The sequence below is a fragment of the Necator americanus genome, chromosome IV (genome assembly GCF_031761385.1).
Source record: "Necator americanus strain Aroian chromosome IV, whole genome shotgun sequence".
Classification (NCBI taxonomy): domain Eukaryota; kingdom Metazoa; phylum Nematoda; class Chromadorea; order Rhabditida; family Ancylostomatidae; genus Necator; species Necator americanus.
The window spans coordinates 17,783,006-17,803,405 of record NC_087374.1 but is presented as its reverse complement, the minus strand read 5'-3'; the positions used below and the strand labels follow the sequence as shown (position 1 = coordinate 17,803,405).

Below are 20,400 nucleotides of genomic sequence, written 5' to 3'. Positions count from 1 at the left end.
TCGGCAGCAGATTATTCCAATATTCAAATCTACAACACTTCTCTTGCGGACTTCACTTGTAAAAAATACTGAGAAAAAAAAACAGCAACGGCAAGGAAAAGAGGAGAAAAATCTGTTGTTGTGTGCTCAGGATGCTCTTCAGTAAAAAAAAAATATGCGTAACTTCAAAAAATCAACATTATGGCAAAATATAAGAATGACCCCGCTTAGTCTTTTGTAATGAGATCAATTTGGAAGTCGTAACTCGATGGTATAGGGATCTGCTAGGAAAACCCTCCGCATAATGTAAAACCCTGACCTTAGGACATTCTTAGAACTCTAGCTGCCCTACAGGTGCGGGGCTAAACAGATCAGATTCAACTTTACCTAGCAGACTCAACTTTACTGCGAAAAATTTGGCAAACAATAATAATTCAGCTACTTAGCTTCTATTCCGCACTAAATTCTTCAAACGGCTAGAACTAAGAGTTCAAGATTTATTTTAATGCGATCAGTAAGGGAAAGCCATAATGCTTCAGGTTTGATTAAAAAAAAAGACGAATAAAACAAAAACAAGAAGACAAAAAACTATCTGAACTGTGAAATTGAATTCCGAAGAAAACAACAAATTAAACTAATAGGTGTATTGATAATTAAACCTATGTTAACCTATCCTGACCAAATTTTTTGATATCTAGAAGGCTTAGCGTGCTCTGTCGTCAACTGCAACTGTCCTTTGATAAAGACGAAGTTCTCGAAACGTCACAATAGGTGCAATAGGGAAAAGCCGGACCCTCCTCAGGTGAAGGAGGTTTAGTTCATGAGGTGCAGCTCAAGTGAAGGGGGTCTTTTCGCCAGCCGTCTAAAAGTGAGGAGGTAATTTCGCCAACCGTTTAAAAGTGAAGGAGGTCCTTTCTCCAACCATTCAAAAGTGAAGGAGGTCAGAGCAGCGGCTCCGACTGTCGCATCTATGAACGTCACGCCGGTGATAAAATTTCACCAAAATCTCGTTGTCTTAACAAGAAAACAAAACACACAAATTGCATATTTTCCCCGTATGAACGATGAGCTCAGAATGACAAAGAATAAAATTAGAATGGTAGAGGCGACCAGCCCAACAAGAAGCTGACCAAAGAAGATCTCAGAGGGAGTGGTTTACGAAAGAAAATTTTGTACACTATGTTTACACACCGAATAAAAATAGATTTGCTTGCAATCAAAAGAATCAGACAGATCATGGAGGATGTTGAGTAAAAAGGAAAAGAACTTTAAACTTCTGACCTCAACACCAGCGAGGACATAAATTAATGTCAAAATAAAAATCATAGAAGTTTATTTTCATGTGCATAGATGCGATGGAACCGGTGCTCCGACCCCGTTCACTTTCGGACGGTTTTATACGGGACCCCTCCACGTTTTGTGTGGTTCGCGAAAGGACACCCTTCACTTTTGGACGGTTTTCGAAGGGATCTTCATCACTTGAGGTGCATCCCATTAACCAGACCCCATTCACCTGAAGAGGGTCTGGCTCCTCCTTATCGCACCTATGTTCATGTGCTTCTGCCATAATCGCACATCTGATCCGCTCCTCAATTCAACGTTCTCCCATTTGTTTGGTTTAAACCACATGATTCGCAGATCTAAATCGGTTGCAAGATGTGCTTAGGTGTGTTTCTCAGCTGGGCTTATAGGATGTCCTCGGCCAAGCACGCCATGCCTTATTTAACATGAACATGACAGGGTCCTCGTGAATTGGATGACTACATTTTGAGTTGGCCTACATATACATAGTCGCCTGGGAGAAACTAAGAGGAGAATTATGTATTGTGGATCGTTAAAGCAGTAAGGTTCATCCCGAACTACTGAACAGTATATCCGCTAGCAAGAAGCGATAGTTGCAGTAACTGGACTACGAAGTATAACAGCTAACATCCAGCAGCAATTCTTGTTCGATTAGAATAGCGAATTTCCAAAGAACCGAAAAGTTTCCATTTTACAGGCAAAATTCCAGAACTTTCCACTTAGAAGGAAGTCCTTGCCACTATTAAAAGATTTTTTAAAAGACATTTACGAAAAATTACACGACAATTTCCTCATGCTTGCGAGAAGAATAGGTGCTGCCATGGGAAATGGCAGTACCTATTCTTCTCGCAAGCATGAGGAAATTGAAATTGAAATTGAAATGTGATTCAAAGGAGTTGTGTGAAATCGAAAAAAAGACTCGCACAAAAATTGTTGTAAGATAGTTGGAATGTTATGAATGATTTATTTTTAGTTTCTCCATCTCACTACATCACTTCTAAAGATTTTTTTAAGTTTAAGGCAATTAACTCAGGTTGATGTTTGCAGGTTTATAGCTATGCGATTAAAACACTCGTATTCTACATATTCTTTTTATCTCTGAGGTTATTTCGAAGATCTACCAGAAAAAAAACAGAAGAGGATTTCTGGAAGCTTTGTGAATTCTTGATGCAAAAAGAATAACTACTACAAGAATAGTTTTTTTTAATAGTCATTATTAAAAGCAAATAATACCTAACGTACTACGATCAGTTCCTTGTTTAGGCCGACCTCTTTCCCACTATCTTGCGCAACAATACTCTTGAAGCACGCATTATACTCAACACACGTTATGACGACCACGGAACTAGCGCAGCACTAGAAGAAAGCACCCGTCAGCCATCTCCGGGAAATAAAATTAAGCGTCGAATGAGAATCAGTCGGTTTCGACTCGTTGCTTTACCGAGTTCATTCAAAATTTCGAAAATTCTATAGAGTTTTGTTCACTAGATCCATCTGAAAAAGGAAAAACTGTCATGCTTCTTCCAGAATACAACCTATTTAATTTGAGAAATATTCAGCAATAGTTGCAAAAATTACAGGCAATTATGTTACATTATTATATTACATATTGTGCTATTGGTACCAGACTTGTCTGGGGGGATAAAAACACTGGCTTGATCATCGGCTGGCCCCCGCAAGTCATTGCATAGCGTTACAAAAAACCTCATAGATTACGAATTCCAGTAAAACGCGTTGGCGCATCCCAAGTGGATTGATACGCCAGTGACTTTATCCTTTTTATATTGTGCTCTAACTATTGACTACAAGACCTATCTAATCTCCAACAAAATTTAGTGGTAGAGAATGAAAAAGATGTTGGAGAAAGGCAAACCCATTTAGCAAAACCATATAAAGGCCACGTAATGTGCAGTGAACAGCACCAAATAATTTGAGTTCCACTACTCAGTTTTTTATATTCAACGCATGAAAACTAAAATTCTCTCAAATACAAATATGTAGGTAGTAGAAAACAAAAATGTAGCGGGAAGTATGTAAAGGTGAAGTTTTAAACACATTCACAACACGACACAGAAAACATGACATTCGAAGTTTTCTTGTCTCTTCAATGTATGTACGATGCACTTTGAGTTCATGCAAATACACAAGTTAATTAGGTAAAATAGGAAATACTATCTACTTGTTGAGCTAACGCACTTAGCTTTCATCATGTGAGGTGTTTTAAATTAAACGAAGACGTTGACGTACATTGAATGGCTGAATATTTCCACTGAATGTGCAGCTTTGATGAGAGAATAGGGCGATAACAAGTGGAAGAAGAGGTGAATCTGTAAGAGGATGTGAGATGAACGGATTGAGAGTTCCTAAGAAGCCCTTGAGGCGTGACGAAAACAAAGAGGTTGCTATTTTTCAAAGAATAAGATTTATTTTTAGAGGCATATTTTCAAAAAAGAAAACTAGTGATGAGAGAGAGACCATCGTTATTTTTTCTCTTAATTTATTCATAACGATGACTCTTAGCCGAGAAAAATTTTCTGAAAACATCCCATCCGGTTACGTATTTCCCCATCGCCATTTATAACTTTCTGCAACCAAAGCTTCTGCCTCCATTTTCAAATTTAAAAAAAACCAATCATAAAAACACTCGAAAACATGCCATGTGGCCAGCGAAAAGGAAAAATGTGCTTGAAAAATGTGGGAGACAAAGCAAACAAAATTTCTTTGAACCGAAAAAAAGCTAAACGGAGTTTGCAATTTCTTTCCTGTGACAATAATTCGAAGGTTATACGAAAGATGAGGTATGAGAAGAATTATACATAACGAGGGATCGAACGCTTTGGTGGGCAAAGAACCAGTAAGTATTTTCGGAATTGAAGAGATTTGAAGGAAATTGAACGACAACGGCGGGGGAAAAACAGGAAAACAACATTAGGAAACATAATATAAAAGAAGAGTAGGAAACACTTGTGCGGGAAACCAAAACATGGGTCACTCTCAACGGTTCCAGATCCGTCGACCAACCAGCTGCCTCAGCTCACTCTTTTCTCATACACTAGCTAAGCTGCAGCAGGTGGTGCAGTTCTGAGAAATCCGGACAGATGCTCATTTAAATACAGGAAAACCTCTTCTATCTTCTTAGGAACGGTCAAATACTGATGTGGACTGGTGCAGCTCGTTTGAGCTGCTGCTCACTTCTACGACACTCACTCCACCCATCCTCACTTGCTGTTTGCATATCGTAACAGACGAAACACTGCGTTTCTTCGACTCTCGTGCTATCTACGCTGACCGCTGACCATTTGGTGAACAGACGTACCTGACCCTCTGAGCTACATAGCTAGCACGAATCGCACCGGACGATCATATAATGAGGGTGGAGTTTTTTGCCGGCGAAAGTTGGTGCCACGTACGAGCTGGTGTCGTCTTGGCACGATTCTAATTAGGATCTGGGCTTCGCTACAAAATTTCGCGAAGAAAATACCATAGGTACACGACCGATACAGGGATAAGTAGTCTTGCGGTGAGTTGAAAAACCTCATCCATGTTCTTCATGTAGGATAAACAAATTGCGATTGCGATAACCAATTCAGCTACAACAACCGCTCTCTAAATTCATTGTCTCTAGTTTATTATCTTTAATAGTCGTACGAGTGTCGGTCTCGCGTCCATGAACAGCATGAAAATGAATATTCTCGTCAAAACTTTGCTGTAAAAGGTTCTCATAGCACGGATACTGCAGGAACGCCTCAGAAGAGGCATCAAACCAAGACGAAAGTCTAGGCTCTGTACTAAACAATATTCTGGAATATATTGTTCGCTCGAAGCAATCCGGTCGTCAGTCGGAATCAGCTCGAATCTGATTCATTAGGATACATGTGAATGACAACTTCTATGAACTTTGCATATGAACTCATATTTACGTTAAGGCAACACTGAATTGGAATAGTTCATTTCTCGTTATATTTTAACAAATTAACTACAACTAAACACTAGTCCAGATTTCTGATTCAAAGAGATTGCGAAAACCAATTATTGTATTCTAGCATTTCACTAACACTTTGAGGACACATTGTCTCGCCTGATGTCACGTGGTGCGGAAATTTTCATCTGGTAAGGGCAATACATCGGAGGCAGCGGTACTCTTAGAGGTCATTAGGTCCTATTTTAGGGAAATAATAAAAAAAAATGTTGATGTCCTGTATAATTGAAGAAAAAAACTTACACTTTAAAGCGTGACAAATACCGTCACGGTTTAAAGTGTGAGTTTTTCCGCAAAGGCGGCATTCCAGAGCAGCAAAATTACTGTAAGACAACAGCTGCGAGAATGTCGCTTCTCATAAAAATCGCCGCTAATCAACCGCTGGTCATGAGGGCAGCGTCAGCTGCGTTAACCTCCACGCAGCAGCGGATAACTGTCAACCTATCCAGTTATCCAGTTCATCAATCTTAAGCGAGATACGGAAATGTCAAGAATATGCATCAGTGAAAGTCGGGGAATGTGGCAAAAGAACTTTAATGTGGAGAAGAACGTGGAGGAGCAGAATGACCTAGTCCGAACGTTCGAAGATATAAGCAGTCACGACTGCAACTGGTTCTAGCGAATTAGTTGCTGAAAAAATAGCGGACAAGAAATCTTCGTTTCGAGCGACAACGCCCGATAAAGCGATGAATGAAGACGTCATGCGTGAAAAAAATATATGTAGTAGTTTTGTCTCTCGTGCATAGCGTGAGATGTCAGGGAGAAATCAACGAGTTACAGTGGATTTTGTTGACCACACAAGAGGAATACTTTCGGTGTCGGGGATTCAATCGAAATACGGTACAATCTACGTAACTACTGAAAAAAACAAGTAAACCAGTTGGAAAGTGTCGACACCGCCGAAGTAACAAGAGACCTTTCTAAGACTGTGCTCAATAAAAAAGTAGGAGACGTTACACCGACTGGTTAATTCCGGTACGCCTCTGATCAATTCATTGAGTATTTTTCGGTGATTTTCACAAACCGTAAACTGGATCCGCTTTGGAACATTGAAGTGGCTTCTTCTATGGAAATTCCTTCAGCTATTCGAGACCTTTACAGTTATATAAAATCTCAAATTAATTGTTTCACATATTTCCACTCAAAAACGGGTGTCACCTCTTTCCTTTTGTATGGAAAAATTACTACATTAGTAGTGAACGACTAAGATTATGAAATACAGAATTAATTACTCTTATTCGTCAACATCTTCACGCATAGTTTCGCTGATTAGAATGAGACAAATAGTAAATATACAAAACAGGTGAAAGTGAACTTTAAAGACAAGTACACACAAAAGAACACATTTACTGCGTCGAAAAAAAAACAGATGAGAAGGAAAAACAAATAAAAAGAGGAGAAAAAAGCGCCTATCAACACTACAGAGAAGGAAACAAGTTGTCTTTTAGGAAAAGTTGAGATAAAAGGAAACAAGTAGAAAGAATTTCGTCCTGCTAGTTATAAAGCAACTAAGTGTAGCTGTTAGACAGTTAGACTTATTTTCTTTCACCGTCTGCACCAAAATCTATCAAGTAATGTGCATAGGTTTGCATGAAAAACTCACCGAAACACGGAAAATGCTAAGATGCTACTCAAAGTAAGGAGGTCAAAAAGAAAAGAAATAGATTAATGGAAACTAAAAGTAACAATATCGGTTATAATCCAATGAGTGATGGGTAGTCATCGAAAACTCAAACGAGTCAAACTGAAATCAATTTTAAGTCACAAGCAACGTCTGCTAATCGGAAACAAACTCAAAGAATGTCAGAGTTCCAAGAAGTTCAAAAAAAGGCTTAAAAGCCGAGTTATTCGAAGTATCCACTACTCGAAATAAAAGCTGTCCGAGTCGAATCTCGGCAGGTTAGAAATAAGAGGAGCTTCTGATGAAGAACGTCACTAGTTGGACACATTTTTGAGGTTACACATAACTACGTTGAAGAATTTCGGGGAACAAGTTATAAAAAGAGAAACGTTGCGCGTGTGGATGCCGTAGAATTGGAATAATGGATAATCCGCAGCCACAATGTCTAGGACCCACAGGGTTTGGAATTCAGAAACAAGACTAACGATAATACCAGGAGTGTTTGAACTCTACAGCGACCCAGATCCAGCTAACCGTCCGTTGGGTATCGTTGTATTGGACACGGTCACTGCTGGTCATGCAGACCATGGCAGCTGCGCAATGGCCAGATGGCCAAAGCGATGCTGATGACGAACGGTTCAATTGACAAATGCACAGGATTGGATGATGACAGAAGGATAAGATGAATAGAATCAGACAGAATTCACAATGGGATACAGAGAGGGAAAAGGAAGAGAAACTTCAAAAATATGGTGGTCACGGTGGATTTATAGTCGATCGAGGACGTCTTCCTATCCCCAATAGTTCAGCGAAATCAAGTAAAAACCAAACGTTTTAGATTGTAAACTGACCACGTGTTGACGTATAGTGCAACACCAGTTCTGGCACTATGTTGTGATGTACGAAGTGACAAGAGGTGACGAATACGAAATAGACCTATAGTAGGGTCAAAACGATGCAGCTGCGCTCGAGGCCACACGATGGAGCGTAGCCGTTACGATCGAGAGAGAATCCCTACTTGCAGCGCCCTTTGGTGCAGTTCGCAATGTTCCCACCTCGATTCCAAAAGCTGTCTCCACCGCGACGCTTCGAACGCAATCGCTTACGCAAGTGCACCGTACCTCATGTCCTTTTAACCCGACTATATATAGACGAAGTTTCTACAAAGTTCATTAAATGAAGCGATACGCAACAAACTCTTCAAGGAAAAAACAAACCGCAGTATCTATTTGTGCCTCAAAGTAGAAAAAAAAAGTCGGAAAAACACAACACGTAGAGCGAAACCTCAAAGTTGCTGTGTAGAAGCAAATATGAAACGTAAAACAGAAGTAGGTCAAGTATAGAACCCCTTTTTAAACGGGTGGAAGTTTCCTTCTCTCCTGTTTTGAGGCGAAACACATGGAAAGATACTCCAAATCGAACTCCATCCCAAAGCTACCAAGGCCACGCCAAAGCTGCTAAGAATTGGGACCTTTAGGCTGCCTGCAGAGTTCAGGGCCGCGCGGGCGTGCAGTTTGGCGGCTCTGCGGTTTTGGTGGTTATTGAGCACACTGCTGTGAATGGTCAATAACCACCAAAACCGCAGAGCTGCAAAACCGCGCTCCCGCATGGCTCTCAACTCTGCGGGCAGCCTTAAACATGAAAACAAGTCTTAGAAGCCAAGACTTTACTACGCCAGGCGCACAGGCGAGGTTATGGTTAAATCTACGAAGGTTCAGCCCACAAAACCTGAACTCAGGCTAATGCTTGTCACCTATGTGGATTTTATTAAGCTACTCCTCATATATTAAAGCCATTAACGTTAGAACTACATTTAACAGGTCTTACGAAGAAACAGTGTCGCTGGATATGAATTATGCTGTTTGCTTTTTCTTATTTGTGTAGTCGATGCTGAACGTGACCGTAACGGGACCGTAATGCATCTGTCTTATAGGCATCACCCCACGGATCTGAGGTAGTACGGATTTCAGGTGGAGTATTTGTATACGACATAGTAGATTATGGAGAGTAGGGTGATTCCGTCCATCCCTTCCTAATTGCCGTAAAAAACGGCGGGGAAGATGTGGCATGTGCACAAGGCTGGCGCGCTCCAATCGAACTCGTTGTACGAAGTAGCGCGCCCGAACGCTCGAAGACGTCTTCTGCGCCGTTTTTTTTACGGCAATTAGGAAGAAATGGACCCTTCTCTCCACAGTCTAGGATCCCGTTTACGAATACTCCACCTGAAATCCGTACCACCTCAGATTCGTGGGATGATGCCTTTAATGCATGCTCCTTCCACACACTTGCTCTTCTCTCTGTCTTGCTCCGATCAAGTACTTATCGCGGTTATCCAACTTCAACACATTCTGTATCGTCATTAACTAAGATATAATGACAGGATCATTATCGATTAACTCCTAGACAACAACACCGAGCAATGTGCTAAGAGCAATGGAAGAATTACAGAACGGAAGACTAGAGGGTAAAAGAGAACGGCGTTGATCAGTAGCACTGGGGATTCATCTACGCGTTCGACTTCAATTCTTCACTTCGGGCGAGCCTATATGTAAAATCACTAATTTGCCACAGGTTTGGTACCAATTTATCGACCCCAGAGGGATGAAGGGCGTGCTGATCGCGGAGTCGCAGCCAAACCTCTCACCGGCTGTGCAACCAGCCATACAGAAGACTACCGATCAGACGTGCTGGCACAGTTCTGAACAGGTCTCATCCATTCCAAGCTGGAGTTCTGAACTATTTCAAACACAGGAGTTCACATTTACTTAAGAGTTTATTCACCAGTGGTATGGAAGAGCTAGCTAACAGTTCGGGAGAATGCACTGAAGTAAACGGTGTTCACCGACAAGTGAACATTTGGTTCGGTTCTTTCATCGATTCCCAGAGATCCTTCCATTTATTTCTCATCTCCATCTTGCTTCGCGTTGCTTCAGTCTTGTAACACGCATCACTCAACACAATACAAATAATTAAATGAATGGAAACTCGGCCTGATCTCCTCTCTATTCATGCTCCTGGCCTTCAGCGCTGCGGCTATGCGCTCTATTGTTAACCGCGGTTGGCGCGCTCTTTTAATTTTTGAACACTGGTGCTTTCATGGGGGTTGAATTTGTTATGGAAATTAATTTATGGGTTCTGTTGCTGGACGACTTTTGCCAATTTTGTTGTGACTTTAGGAAGGTTCTCGGTGGAATTGTTGCTGTTAAGCTATTTTTAAGGTACGATATCCACTGTTGTAAATTCGTCATTTTTTCTTTCGAAATTAGCTTTGTCCAATTGATGGAACTTCGGTGACGAATCGACTTTTACAGCAGACTAAAAAAATGGCTTTGCCTTCGAAAATCTCCACCAGGAGTTCTTCGCATGTTGACCCAGACGATTCGTTCAACGACTCTATGCACCTAAATGATTCATGGTTCTATGGACCACCAAAGAAAAAACAAGCTATGAGTCCAATAGTCGCTAAAGGAGGTACTTCAGGTGCATCGTCTCGAGTAAGTAAACAAATTTCCTCTTCCTTAAACAAGAAGAAATCAACCGGAACTTCTAGACTTCGAATACTCTTTAGGAAGGATTCAAACGAGCTTCTTTAGTGGAAAAGAGTTTGGGCGAAATGGAAACCTTCCCAAAGCAGCGTCTAGCTCTCGCGAAACTTGATGAATCTTCCAAAATTTTTAAGAACTCACGAGTTTTTAGCTTTGAATGCTCGAAAGATTCCAGTACGTGTTTTTAGATAGATTTTACGATGTTGCTATGCCTTTTTCGAAGTTTTTTTTTTGTTTGAAAAAATTGCCGGCGAAATAATATTTAGATGTGTGCAGAGGTAATTACATTGCATTATTGTGCAAAAATATTGGTTGCGCTAATGTTGATGGGATCGTATTCCTTTTGATATTCTTCTCTTCTCTGAATTAATGCATTTCGGATTTTCCTTGCCTAAGCTTTGAGACTGCTAAGGTTTCTTATGAACGTTCCGGGAAAGAGGCTTCATGTATACGCACCTTTTACCAGAACTTCCGTCGTGATTGGATTTTGGCGGAGGAATAGAAATAAAACCAAAGAAGCCTTTAGATGTGAGACACTTGTAATGTGACGGTGTGAAGTCATATTCGCATTAAAGAACTGACGCGTTATCTCTTGTTAGTGTTTACGTTTTATTTTGGTTTTGTGTTCAGGAGAGACATTCATTTCAGCGGGAGAGCGCCGCTATCTTGTAAGCACACTTGAACGTTTTTGGGCTTGGTACAGTTCGCTAAAAGAACGTCACCTTTACGAGCTCATAACAGAATCTACGCCTTGCCGGCTATACTTCGATCTTGAGTACTCGAAGGACACCAATCCCAATATTGATCACGAAGTCAGTTGTACTAACGCCGGCACTTATGCTTGGGGGGACGACTGTGATGCGCGGTCGAGTGAGAGAAGACAGAGGACGGTGGAAGCATGCGTAAGGTAAAAAGTGACCGTGGCGCTGTGTTGCTATCGCCCGCGCAAGCGTAAATACCGGCGATTAAGTTCATTTTTTCGGACATACACGTAATACTTATCATTTAGGTGGCTTACCAGTTCTTCATGAATACATTGAAACGCCAGCTCAAATTTGAGTACGACATGGAAGTAGAACCAGACAAAGTGAGGACTTTCTGATATATTTATTTGTTCTTGGCTGCATCTTCATGAGTTGGCTTTGTATTGATTGGCAAGGATCTTGATAGGTTTGAACAAGTATTAGGTGAATCATAAAAATGTTAAGAAACATACTGCTTGTTCATAAAACATGTTCTATTTCACAATGCAAATCGCACTCTATTTGAAATTGTTAAGGATTTTCTGGTGCTTGACAGTTCTACGGACAGTAAATTCTCTGCTCATGTCATTTGTCATCTTCCCAATGGATATTTGATACCGTCTAATGTTCGTCACTCACTGCATTTTGCTAACTTCTACACTTCTTACCATCTACTTCATTGATTCAGTATGCTGCTTTATAGACACATATTCGTCCTTTCTGCAGTCGGCTTCATGATGTTCTTCTTAAAAATCCTGCTGTCAAAATTTGGAATACGGATGGTACAAAGGTCTACCGTCACTGGTTCTTTCTCCTCTTCACCGCCTAACTGTAATTTGCTTTAAGGAAACCGTGCTTTTCGACAGCGCTGTGTACACGAAAAATCGAAATTTTCGGCTATATCTGTCATCAAAGCTCGGCAAAAGTACTGTGTTAATGCTTGCTGATTATTGCAAGTTTTATGGTAGGTTAGACGGGTAAAATGTAGTTGGTAGCCACTCTGACGCACCCAAATCGAACTGCTTTCCCACTGTATTTCGTGCGATTATTTGAGGCGATTCGTGGCGGGACCTTCCGCCGTGCCAGTACTGTACCTGCACTCAGAGCGCGGTCAAGGTCATGGAGCAGAATTGAGTAGCTGAGTCTGTCAGGGCCTTAGAACCTAAGAATCAGTCTTAGAGGATCCACGACATATAGGTTGAAGCTACTAAGAAAAAGGGACACAGAGCTGGATCTACTACTGTTTTAACTCTACGTAATCTTCCAAACAAAGGGATCAGTGGCACCCCTACTTCTGGACGATCCGTCTTACTTTTTTCACTTAGCAACTTTAGCGAACATGGCATAGATCCTCTAAAACTAATGCTTAGGTCTTAAGACCCCGACTGATCTAGTTTATTTACTTCCAGAAATAAGGGCGCCACTGAGTGGCCACCCCCGACTACGTTTTACTCCGAAAAAGTTTACGAGAAATAAATAACTAAGTAATATCATGTGTTACTTGCAAAGAAAAAAAAAAACCGAAAATGAATTCCGTAGCAATCCACGATCACTAAGCATGCATGCAACAACTTTTATCCACACATTTTCGGTTTGTATTCGCAGGTTGGTGGCCCTAAAAAGGGCCGTCAGGCTAGTTAGCCTTTATGAAGGCTGTTCACATCCATCTGCTTCGCGACTTCTATTGGGACTTCCACAATTGGGATCAAAGTCGCTTCTTCCACAGCAGTCCACCATCAGCGAGCCATTCGCCGAATTCCTCCTTCGACTTCGATGCAAACTCCGGCCAAGTAGTAATCGGTAATCTGAGTGAAGTCGCGAAGAGTCAGGAAGTTAGAGATACCCATTAAGCAAATGGAATGGTTTAAAGACATCACTCCACGAATCTGAGGTTGTACGGATTTCAGGTGGAGTATTCGTATACGGGATGGGAGACTACGGAGAGGGGGGTGACTCCGTCCATTTCTTCCTAATTGCCATAAAAAACGGCCCAGAAGATACGTCTTCGAGCGTTCAGGCGCGCTGTTCCGTACAACGAGTTCGATTGGAGCGCGCCAGCCTTGTGCGGCGCCGCATCTTCCTGAAATCTGCACCACCTCAGATTCGTGGGTGATGCCTTTAACTATGAGAACGGTTAACGTGTTCTATGGACGTCTTTGTGCCTGTTGTGCCCCATGGCCTTTTCCGCGCTCTGGGCGCAGGTACAGTACTGGCACAGCGGAAGTTCCCGCCACGAATCGCCTCAAATAATCGCACAAAACGGTGGGAAAGCAGTTCGATTTGGGTGCGTCAGAGTCCCCCCCCCAACTACATTTTACACGGTTATTCTTATATTCGAAATGATTTCGTATCCTTCGATCCTTCTAGCGTGAAGTTTGATGTGTGAGATTCACTTCCTAGGTTCAAGTAACCCATCGGATCGACAGATCTTTTTTGATTCACTCTGCGTTCCTGCTAACGCAGAGGAATTTCCGGTACTAAAACTACTAGAAATTAAAGATCATGAGGAAGTCAAACTTTGTCAGAATCGTGGTAAGTCTTTTATCAAATTCGCAAACCTGGTTCGTGCGCTCTTTCTCTACAAACTATTTGTTTGTCTCTCTAGTACTCTCTGTCGCAAAGATGAAAGAATGTTCCGGACCATCACCATATCCTCAACTTGACGAATTCATGCTTATGATATGGAGAAAATGGAATCAATCCGTCTACATACGACAGTGGAGAAGCGCTGTGAATGATCAAGGCATTATCACAAGTATTACCTATTATGTGAGAAACTTTGTCTCGTAGAGCGTTTTTTTTTTCAAGTCTTATTAATACCGTGATAATCCAGCCCGCAAAGTGCCGCTTTTGTTTCAATATTGGTCGTGAGCACAAAAGCAACGGTACATACTGGAATGTCAATCTCGAGAGGTGAGTGTCGTCTTTGTTGTTGGACACAATAAGAATTCCTCATTTCTGGAAAAATCCTAACCCGCGTTAACTAACAGTTTTAGTTTTGCTCACTTGCAACCACATTTTAACTTTGTCCAACTATCTTCCTTTTTCATGAAGTATATCGCATTCCTGTTTCCTTCCCAACATTTCTTGCTTAGGAACGACTTCTGCCAAAAGTGTTTTGATGTGGAATGCCGCGGTATTTCATCGAATTTGTTCCCGCTGCCTTCATTCATAGTTAATTCGTTGCATAAGAGTGGTGGTCATCTTGGTAAGGATTGTTTGTTGCATTAGCTAGTTTTGCTGAAAAAAGCTATATTCTACTTAGTGTAGTTTTTTTTTTGCACACTAGAAGATCATTTCCTTCCAAAATTGCATTTGCTTCTAACCCCTGATAGCGTTTAAGTTTTATACTTTTGTTCCAACCGAAGTTTCATAGAAGACTGACTGCTAAGGCACATCTTGAAGTCTCGTCCCAGTTTTTAGATGATGTAAGAAAGTTCATTAGGAAATGAGTGGCCAAGCTTTCTTTCATGTCCAGCTGACCATTCTATTACTATCATTGTGAAATAACTACACGAAGTTTTCAAATGGTACAACTTCCCGCAACTCGTTGACCTCATTTCGCTGTAGTTGGTTTCATTTTGTTGACTATAATTTAAGTAATCTCAAAAGTACTTTAAGCATATTTGAGTGCTTTTTTTTGCTTAGCTACACGTTCACATAAAATAATTCCATACGTAGAATGTAATAAACTGAAATGACTGAAATGTTGACATAATCAATATTTCTGTATCCAATTGTTTACGAAATATCCTGAATCTCAGTAGTTTTTTTTTCTTAACAACCGGTTTGCAGAGAGCCTGCAAACATAGTCGAGGAAATACTGAAGTATTATTTGCATAGGATGTTTCCCAAATCTTTTATTAAAGGAACCATGCGACTCTAAATTTACGCATTCACGAAGCTACGACTCAGTATGGCTTTTGCAGAATTAGTGGAGACCCTCATGTCACTACTGCTATGTTGTTGAAATGCGTGTGAAGTCCTTATTCTTGCCACCAAACATCACAAATTTTTGAAATTCCGTCGCCCTGTCGGATTCTTTTCGCCTAGAAACTCATATAACTGCTGTTTGCTAAGTTCGAATTGATAAACATCAATGCATGAGGGTTTGTGTTGTTTGCTTTGTATCACTGCCGCTGAAAAAAAAAGGTCGTTTTTCTCCCAACAACGCCAAGGTTTTAACCAAAGGTGTTTTGTGAGTCACTGCGAAGAAACAATATTGTCTTGGTAGACATTTGTGCTACTAGTTCCATCAACATTCTATTACGAAATTCTTGAGCTTGTTTTTTCCCTTGAAATGATTATTAAAAGGCGAAGTCCGTGACCACTGATTACTGATATCGCAAATCGTTTAGGTGACAGTGCTGATCCAAACACCTCTGACGACGATGGCATAACATCATTTTTGAATGAAAGCGTTACGGAACTGAATGAATTTTTCACAAAATGGGATGAAGTATTTGAGCAACAATAATTAATGGCTGGGATGGGAGTAGCTTGGATGATTTGACAAAATCATTATCTCTTTGTGTTTAACGATTTCCAAAATTTGAATTAACGTGGCTGGAATCTTTAAACTTGACTGTAGTGTTCACCTTTAGAAACCTCGAAAATGTTGACTGCTGGGGGGTATTCTGTACTCAGTTGCTGAAATATTTGTGGATGTAATGGAATTATATTGTTGTCCAAGTATCTGATGCAGCGTGATCGCTACTCTTCAGCATTGTTATTGAAAGAAAAAATTGAAAATTCTAATCTGCGCTAGTGCAACCCATTGATTCTTACCTTTGCTTTCTGTTTAGGGCCAACGGAAAGGAATTCTGCGGTCGTAATCGGTAGTAACAGTGTTTCTTTTGTTACGCATTTCAGAAATATACGTTTTTGATGTGACTGCTGAAACAAATTGTCATTGTCGTATCTGTAGAAGTAGAGGTTTTATGGGTGGCAAACTTTTTTTCTGAGGACCCACCTAGTCGAAATGCAATTAATTTTGAACATCGGATTTATCTATTGTCCCGTAGATCGATGCTGGTTGTGAGCGATTTATTTGGCCACTGATCACTGCATTCAAGATGAAGGCAAAACAGTTGTAAATATGGGGATGATAACTGATGTTGCTCCTTCAAACATTTTAGTCATACATGATTCAGGTTGCTATTGGCTGTTTGTACTTTTTCTGTTGCTAATGTTCTTCTGCTTCACGTAACACATCAAAATCTATTCTTTATTCTATTTGGCTCATGTACGTCAATTTAATCTATACTACCTAGCAATACCTGCCCATTGATTGGAGTTGCTTGTTAACATCTGCTTACTTGAATGCTTTGCATTTGTTTCTCAATTTCCTTTGTTTGCATCACTTCATCTAGCTCTATTTAGGCTTCTATCTTTCTTTGAGAATCTCTGAATTCCTGAATTTGAGCTAGTTTTGTTCTTACTTTTTTACATTCAGTAGATTTTATGCTGTGTCAGATTTTTGTTGCTGATGCTGTAATAGGTCCCTACACAATGTTATGTGCAAGACTGACGACCGGTTTTTTAATGTTCACATGCTCGCTGCTCACCTGATGCAATCCGCTGCTTAGGAGTCCCGCTATGTTTTGCTCTGAATTTCTTGATCGCCATCACTGTTCTTTCGTTCCTTGGTGTATCTGCATAGTGCAGTTGTGTAAAGTAATAGATTTTCCATTTTGTAAACAATAGTTCTCGATAGTTCGTGATGAAGATTGAATATATCTCTCCAATGCTTTGGAATGTTTCGATGTCAACAATATAAAGGCGTTTATTTTTGTACATAACCTGATATCCCTTGTGAGTAATACTGATATTTCCTGGGAGTGTCCTCCCATGGTGCTAGATATCGTCGTGTTGTCCCAGCGAGTGGTTAGGCATTAGTAATAATTCAAACCTTCTACGCTCTTCTGAAACTGATGCACTTCTCGAAAGTGCTGCAACAATGTTTCTACAGTCCGATCCTTCTCAAAATTTTTGGCGATTCTCATCAACTTTATCGTGGAGTGAATGAAACACTATCGTTTGTCTATTTATCTACGCTACTGTGATAGAGCTTTTAATTTTAGCACAAATCATTCAGAAGTTGACCATTCTGCGCTATTTGCTATCTAGACACTGCTTTTGTCGTATAAAAGATGGAGAAGGCTTCCCAATGGATATAAGACAATTTCCAACAGCTCGAATTTCATCCTATTCAAAATGCTTATCAGTTTTCTCCGACCTGCGTATGAATGTTAATCTTCGCTCTCTCACAAAGATTTAATAGGTTTTAAAGAAGTACTACTATAACTGAGTATGAAGTAAATCTAACTGTGGGTAACGCAAACGTATTATTTTGTTGATATTCCTTTTTAGAGGGCATTGAAATGGTTCATTGGTAAGAAGTTCTATTTGCGTCGATTGCACTAGTCTATAATCGATGCTACCAAAAAAAAAAACATAGTGGAAAAAGGTTTATTTTGTGCCGTTAGTACGCGATCATCGTTTGTACAAATGCGATTATGCTCTGACATTACATCAAAGCACCGTGTATAGTAGGATCAAAACGACATGACGTTCGGTGCAGTTGCGTAAGTGGCTCGGAGCACTGCGGTGGAACCTCACTCATATCTACGCTACGATTGGACCTAACGAGGGTACTACTTCGATTGCAACCGCTTGCACAATTGCAGCAGGCTTCGAGTGGTTTAGATCCGGATTTAGATTTGACTTTTTTGGTCTCATTGTTTTGGTCCCATTGATATCCGTTTTTTTTTGTATACGTTAACCGAAGCAGTATGACATCGAAAATCTGCAACTATTCCGCTAAAACAACTCGTTTACGAGAACGTACGTAGCAAAAGAAAACTCAGATATCAGTAAAACAGACACAGTATGTATGTTTTTAATGCTGTTTTACTAGCCTTCTTGTAGCCTTTAAACTTCTATAGTTTTCTGTTACTTAGCGAGTAGTTCTGTACTCTTGCATGAAAATCTAAAAAAAAACGCTACTGCGCTGAAATACAAATGTGTGGGACCAGGAAAGTGAAATATGAAGTTGATCTAAACATTCAGAACGCTTTGATTGATTTTCTTGAGCTGTAGCCAAGATTGGTATTGATCTTCTTTATTAAGCAACAGCTAACGTTTCGGCGTTATTGCCTTCGTCAGAGCCTGGAAAAAATCAAAGCCATTAGTGATTTATCCTCTCAAGCGCCTCATCACCCTGCAGAAAGCATCCAACCGGTAGGCAAACTCAAACAGCAACACGTTGGCTAGTACTTACCTCATTAGCTAGACTTTGTAACGCAACAGACCAGCACGTACCACAACTATGAGTCACAAGGGTTTTATATAAGGGCCTCGCGGCCTGCCCCGTAGATCAAAAGTTGTTGAGGGATGTCGTCTTTGTTGCCTATGTTACTTCCGCTATATTACTTTGGCATTTCCTTTGCAAAGAATCGTCATGGAAAACCTATTCGTTTTATTCTACTCGTGGCATAGTGGTTATAGCTAAGCCAAAGCGACTCGAATTGCACTGACAATTAAAGGTGGCGAGGGGCCACCTCGTTCACAATCGTTACTTCAACGGAGCCTCTTCGAGTCACCTGCGCAACTGTGCCGAGCTTCAGGTCGTTCTGAGCGGAGTGTATTCGGTTTTGGTTATTGAAAAACGGCAAACTGGATTTAAGCATACAATTTGTTTAGCGGAAGATCAATAATATCACCAATAACTGGCTCAATAATAAGAATAGCAATAATAAGAAACGACTTCGTTAGCTTTTATTTCATTTAGTCGCCGTTCTTCGAGTTCTTATTTCTATTGTTTTCCAAGGTCATCTCAATATTGAGAGTGGTGCCAATGGTTCGTTCAGGTAAGAAAAGCAAGGAACAGGTTATAGATCAAGAAATTCTGGTATCTGACGGATTCATGATTGGCTGAGAAACTCTACCATGTTTCACAACTTTTCGAGATTGTTATACTTTTATTATTTCTGCAAAGCTGGACTTTCTTTTGTCTTCAAATTTATTTAAGTGGCGAAAAGCAAATGAGAAAAAAAAAAACAATATTTCGTGGAATTACTGTTGTCTTCAGGGCTTCCTGGCTTTAAGCTGAACTGAGCGATTTGCAGCAGCTGGTCTTTCTTTTTCTTTCCTCTGCTCTGTTTTCTGCTGTGTAAATAGAGAAGCTCACTTCCTCTCCACTATACATGGGATCGGATTTTCTAGCCTTCAGATCTCGTGTTACTGCTTAACCTAGATTACTATGCATACATGAATGGGAAGGCAGTTTTTTCAGTATTACAGATTTTTTCTAAGCACATGTTGGTCAGTTGTTTCTATGTTCATTTTCTTTGAAGTGTATGTTATTCGAAAAAGAGGGCTTTCAATGAATAATCTTTGATTGATCTTCGATATTGATTAACCATATCTTCTCATTAACATCAGCTAGTTATTAGTAAGTGATCATCTTTGCCAGAGTTTTCAATAGTTAACGATTTCTTGCCCAATTTTTGTTGAGTCTCAGATGCCTTCGAATTGAAATACTCAAAGCGAAAGGAATTAGGACGTTTGTCGCATTTTCCACATACAGTCACGTTCATTCGTTTTTATAATAGCGCAGACATGAATGTGTAGATAGTCGATAACTAACAATTATATGTACACGAAGTCAGCACTCATGCATCCTAATTATACCGAAGATTCATAGCTCTTCGCATAGTTTTTTTTTCTCAAGCACTTTCATCACTAAACACAAATAAGTAAACAAACACAAATAAGAAATAAACAAAAAATGCTGTGATCATTCATTGTCATGTCCCCTTATTTTTGTTCAGTTTCTTTGAAATAGCTCCCGTTTTGTGTTTAGTCTTGTCCTGAACGGTTTAAATATCATCGATTAGGCAACAGACCGTGACAACTGCCACTCTACTGCCAATCGACTATAAAATTCGATTTTTGTTATCTGTCAGTCTCGCGAAAATGTCGTCTTCTTGATCGGTTTCCGTCAGCCGTGCTTTTTTTGATGACACATTCTTTCATTCGTTTACCTGAGCATTTGTTGTCAGCAGTATGTCAGTCAGTCAACCCTCTTCATGACATAACGCTAATCGATCCCTAGCATCGTGTAATATCCATTAAGGTCGTTCTCGCCTTCCATATACGCGCATTTTAGTGAGCACCGTTGCTATGATGATTTCATTATAATTTCCGATGAGTTTAATGCTTCTACAC

The 20,400-nt window shown here is 40.3% G+C and overlaps 1 protein-coding gene across 2 annotated transcripts; it reads left to right on the top strand.

Moving 5' to 3' along the window:
* Positions 1–9,482: 9,482 nt before the first annotated feature.
* Positions 9,483–15,646, top strand: RB195_001729 (uncharacterized protein; the record flags this gene model as incomplete). Of its 2 annotated transcripts, XM_064198652.1 has the most annotated exons (15): positions 9,483–9,587; positions 9,652–9,745; positions 10,089–10,099; positions 10,193–10,375; positions 10,450–10,600; positions 11,075–11,238; positions 11,436–11,513; positions 11,706–11,795; positions 11,873–11,959; positions 12,016–12,133; positions 13,570–13,701; positions 13,775–13,938; positions 14,003–14,082; positions 14,265–14,377; positions 15,528–15,646. In XM_064198652.1, the coding sequence occupies 15 exons, from the start codon at positions 9,483–9,485 to the stop codon at positions 15,644–15,646; spliced, it is 1,689 nt and encodes a 562-aa protein (XP_064054532.1). The 2 variants fall into 2 exon arrangements, with proteins under 2 accessions (XP_064054532.1, XP_064054533.1); XM_064198651.1 differs by lacking the exons at positions 9,483–9,587; positions 9,652–9,745; positions 10,089–10,099 and having other exon boundaries at positions 10,205–10,375.
* Between the last annotated feature and the right edge of the window lie 4,754 nt (positions 15,647–20,400).